This window comes from Nothobranchius furzeri, chromosome 13, assembly GCF_043380555.1.
Source record: "Nothobranchius furzeri strain GRZ-AD chromosome 13, NfurGRZ-RIMD1, whole genome shotgun sequence".
NCBI lineage: Eukaryota > Metazoa > Chordata > Actinopteri > Cyprinodontiformes > Nothobranchiidae > Nothobranchius > Nothobranchius furzeri.
In genome coordinates, this window is record NC_091753.1 from 56,303,265 (window position 1) to 56,308,264 (window position 5,000).

At 44.5% G+C, this 5,000-nt stretch overlaps 1 protein-coding gene across 1 annotated transcript in view; it reads right to left on the bottom strand.

Annotated features, from left to right (window-relative positions):
• sst1.1 (somatostatin 1, tandem duplicate 1) overlaps nucleotides 1-946 on the bottom strand; it is a 1,489-nt gene extending 543 nt beyond the window's left edge. The window contains exon 1 of the mRNA XM_070543847.1: nucleotides 732-946. Coding sequence (XP_070399948.1) covers nucleotides 732-878 — 147 coding nt within the window. The 5' untranslated portion in view covers nucleotides 879-946. The remainder of the gene's footprint in view (nucleotides 1-731) is intronic.
• Nucleotides 947-5,000: the final 4,054 nt, after the last annotated feature.

Consider the following 5,000-nt stretch of genomic DNA (forward strand, 5'->3'; position numbering starts at 1 on the left):
ATCCCATCTCATAGGTCAGAACTACACAAACTCTGAAAAATCATCACCAGAACCTGCAGAAAGGTTCTGAACGGGTCAGAACCAGAAAAACCCCAAACTCCTGTTTAATCTGCATAAACATCTGGAGATTAAAAACTGAAATAAACATGTTTATTTATAATATAATATAATATAATATAATATAATATAATATAATATAATATAATATAATATAATATAATGTAATATAATATTAAATAATATAATATAAAATAAGATAAGATAAGAGAAGATAAAATAATACAATATAATATTTATTTTCCTAATAAATGCTTTTTTCAAATGAATTACTAACATTTATTAATTTCTATTTTCAATTTGTTACATAAATAAAAATAAAGATTTAGGGAAAAATAAAGTTTATAATTTTTCTGAAGTTGAGAATAAAAAAGTCATCTGATCAAACCTCCGGCGGGTCAGAACCGGACCAACTTCAAATCTTTGACTTAATAAAATAAAATAAAACACTGAAGAAGTCAGGTGGAAATCTGAAGTCCCAAACAGAACCAGAACCGAAATCCGACCTTGAACCGAACCTGGACCGAACCAGAACTTTGTAAGAGTTTTTGTTTTTATTGGGTCGGAACCTGCCGTTCGATGTCCTGAAGGGCTCAAAAAGTCTAAGTGAAACCAGAACTTTGGCGGAAAGTTCGGTTCCTCTGAGTTCTGTTTGGGTTCTGAGTGAGTCGGACCTGTTTGGAGCCCAGCAGCGGGGTCCGGTGCAGCAGCAGACGGAGTTTGGAGTCTCTCTGAGCGGCGGAGCAGCAGCTGAAGGAGGAGCTGAGGGAGAGGAGGAGTAGCAGGAGGCAGCGGAGGCGCGAGGAGGAGAACATCTTCATCACCTGTCAGTTTGTCGGGCTGCGGTTCGGCGGGTCTTCTGGTTCTGACCGGAGAGAGGGGCTCTTATGAAGCCCCGCTGACGTCACGGATCCCTCTGATGAGGGGGTGACTGATGATGATGATGATGATGTTTGCATCGCCTCGTGCTTAATGATACGTGTTTAAGCAGCTCTTGTGCGCTTCCTGCCGCTCAGCTGATTGGCTGGTTCACCAACTGAAGGCCCGCGGACCTACAGCGGTCGGCTTCGTTGCACACGCTCAACACTTAAAGGTCACTTTTGCAAAACTCTTCACACCATTTTCCTGACCGACTGCTGAAGCCGTTCGCTTCACGCACCCCAACTACCAGAACACTTCATTCAGGTCTCAGAAGAACACTTTCTTCCAGAACCCTAAAGGTGGACAGCCGACAAACACACTTTGTCACCCACAAAACAACGAGCTAAAAAACACCAACAACGTGTAGCATTAGCGTGTTTTCTTGTGTGAAACAAGGACATCATCTGTCTCTAATTGCAGTATTTTTTTGTTCATATCTGCACAAATGTTTCCGGAATGAATCAGACATGAATCTGAATTCGTCAATATTTTATTTTCTTTATTTATTTTTATGTTGCTAATTCCAAAATTCCAGAATTTGTATCCACCTCGTCCACCGATGCACTTACAGGCTGATATGTCCAGGCATCCATGTTCCTGCTCAGAACCGGGTCAGAATCCATCAGAGCTTCACACCTCTGAAAACACGTGGGTCTGTAGATTCAAATATTCCGAGTTTGAAGGGTTGGCTCGGTCCGGACCTTCAGAACCATAGTTGGACCTTCAGGTGGTGTTTAGTATCAGCTCTGTCCCCTGCAGTTAGAATGAGCTTTGACCAGAACCCTGACCCAATCACGGCCCACCACAGCACCACCCCAGTCTGGATGCCCGGCTCTCTTGTTGGTTCTGGACTCCTGATCCACACTTCTGCTGTGGTTCTGTGACCCAGATGGAACCAAGTGGAGTCAGTACCACATCAGGACTCTGCTCCACTCAAGAAAAGGATGTGGTTGGTTCTGATTCAAGATGGCCGCCATAACATTCAACCACGTGGAGTCGTTCGACGACCGGGTTTTACTGGATCAGAACCGAGAGCTGAATAAACCATTTATCAACTAATTAAAGTTGGTGTGTAAGTGTGTGAGCGTATGTGTGTGTGTGTGTGTGTGAGCGTGTGTGTGTGTGTGTGTGTGTGTGAGTGTGTGTGTGTGTGCGTGCGCGCATGTGTTTGTGAGTGTGTGCGCACGTGTGTGTGAATGTGTGTGTGTGTGTGTGTGTGCATGCTTGTGTGTGTATGTAAGAGTGTGTGATTTTGTGTGAACGAGTGTGTGAGTTTCTGTGTGAGTTTGTGTGTGTGTGTGTGTGTGTAAGAGTGTGTGTTATGTGTTTGTGTGAGTGTGCGTGTTTTTGTTTGTCTGTGAATGTGTAGATGGGTGTATGTGTGTAAGAGTGTGTGTTATGTGTTTGTGTGAGTGTGCGTGTTTTTGTTTGTCTGTGAATGTGTAGATGGGTGTATGTGTGTAAGAGTGTGTGAGTGTGAGTTTTGTGTGTGTAAGAGTGCGTGTTGTGTGGTTGTGTGAGTTTGTGTGCTTTTGTGTGTCTATGAGTGTGTGTGTAAGAGTGTGTGCGTGCATGCATGCACATGTATGTGTGTGTGTGTGTGTGTTTGAGTTGTGTGTGTGTAAGAGTGTGTGTGTGTGTGTGTGTGTGTGTAAAAGTGTGTGAGTGTGACTTTTGTGTGTGTAAGTGTGTATGTAAGAGTGTGTGTTATGTGTTTGTGTGAGTGTGCGTGTTTTTGTTTGTCTGTGAATGTGTAGATGGGTGTATGTGTGTATGTGTGTAAGAGTGTGTGAGTGTGACTTTTGTGTGTGTAAGAGTGCGTGTTGTGTGGTTGTGTGAGTTTGTGTGCTTTTGTTTGTCTAGGAGTGTGTGTGTGTAAGAGTGTGTGCGTGCGTGCATGCACATGTATGTGTGTATGTGTGTTTGAGTTTTGTGTGTGTAAGAGTGTGTGTGTGTGTAAGAGTGTGTGTGTGTGCATGCACATGTGTGCATGTGGAAGTATGTGTGTGTGTGTGTGTGTGTGTAAGAGTGTGTGTGTGCGTGCATGCACATGTATGTGTGTATGTGTGTTTGAGTTTTGTGTGTGTAAGAGTGTGTGTGTGTGTAAGAGAGTGTGTGTGTGCATGCACATGTGTGCATGTGGAAGTATGTGTGTGTGTGTGTGTGTGTGTGTGTGTGTGTGTGTGTATGTGTGTGTGTGTGTGTGTGTGTGTGTGTGTGTGTGTGTGTGTGTGTGTGTGTGTGTGTGTGTGTAAGAGTGTGTGTGTGCGTGCATGCACATGTATGTGTGTATGTGTGTTTGAGTTTTGTGTGTGTAAGAGTGTGTGTGTGTGTAAGAGAGTGTGTGTGTGCATGCACATGTGTGCATGTGGAAGTATGTGTGTGTGTGTGTGTGTGTGTAAGAGTGTGTGTGTGCGTGCATGCACATGTATGTGTGTATGTGTGTTTGAGTTTTGTGTGTGTAAGAGTGTGTGTGTGTGTAAGAGAGTGTGTTTGTGCATGCACATGTGTGCATGTGGAAGTATGTGTGTGTGTGTGTGTGTGTGTGTGTGTGTGTGTGTGTGTGTGTGTGTGTGTAAGAGTGTGTAAGTGTGTGTGTGTGATGAATTCAGCCACCACACTAATATTATAATAGTTCTGTTATGAGTCTGAATGTCTTTAATGTTCCTGCGTTTCTGAGTTTTCCCATCATGCATCAGTGATGACTGTGGGGGTCTTGGTAATGGCGCTGCGGTCTCAGCGGTCTGACTCCTCCCGCTGCTACGACAAACACTAATCACACTTCGCCTCTGTGAACACAAACACCTCATCAGGGTGTTTGTACCAACTCAGTGGGTCTGCTCCTTTTACACTCCACTCTAGCACACCTGGCGGTTCGCTGGGAGGGCGGAGCTTAAACAGATCTGATTATCTGTTGGCGTTAGCATCAGGAGGATGAATGCGACTGGGAGGGGGCGAGTGAGGGACGTGTTGTGGGGCACCGCAGGCATAACTAAATAATATTTGGAGAGCTTCTGCTTGTGATATTGGATGATGATGCAATTCTTACGTATCTCTAGGATGTGATAAGATGGGATGGCTGTCACATTGTCCAAGGGAAGACAGACCACTCTGTCTACTTTATAACTTCTTAAAACAATCACAGATGACATCCAACATCTGCAGGAGTTCAAACACCTGGCAGATGTAGCTGCTGGTCTGGAGAAACGGTGTGGAGGTTTAGAAGCCTGATCAAAAGGTACGACATCAGGATCTCCGCTCTGCGTCCTCGACACTGAGGCGTCACTTCTGGGTGCTCAGATCACTTCTACCGGCTCCCATGGTGGGTCGTTGCTGCTCGGCTTTTTGTGTCTTTCCTCTTTGTACAGTTTGTTTTTTCCTTATGTATTTTGGAGATTGTTGTATTTTTGTCTAAAAACAAACAAATAACGTATCAAAAAACGTGAATGGGATGACTCAGCTCTCTGAGCACATTTGACTACATCATGCAGGTCGAGTCCAGATGTTGTGTTCTGATGACATCACACATATCAGTCAGAACCTCTGATGTTTCTATTTTTATCCATTTTCAGGATGTTTGTCGAATTTGCCATATTTGTTTCAGAAACTTTGGGATTTACAGGAGGACACGCCCACCTGGTAACCATGGTAACGCCCTCTCTTTCGTCTCCTAACAGCAGGCCTGTTTTGTCAGCAGCAGTTATGTGGCTTCTAACAGCATCTGACACCGCCAGTTTTACAGTTGCCCAGTATGGTCACCGTGGAAATGACATCTGCCTGTTTCTGACAGATGATTGGTTCTGCACTGGGAAAGAGGACAGAACCATGCTCAAACCCAGCTCATGGTTTTGTTTCGAAGGCTCCTTCAGAAGCACCTAATTAAACCCGTCAGCCTCAGAACTCGATACCAGCCTCATCCAAACCCAAAGAGACGGGCAGAACCACGACCCGCCTCCACCCTCAAACCCTCAGTTTCTACCTGCTGATGTTAATACAGGACTTGCTCTGCTCATGGTTCTTCA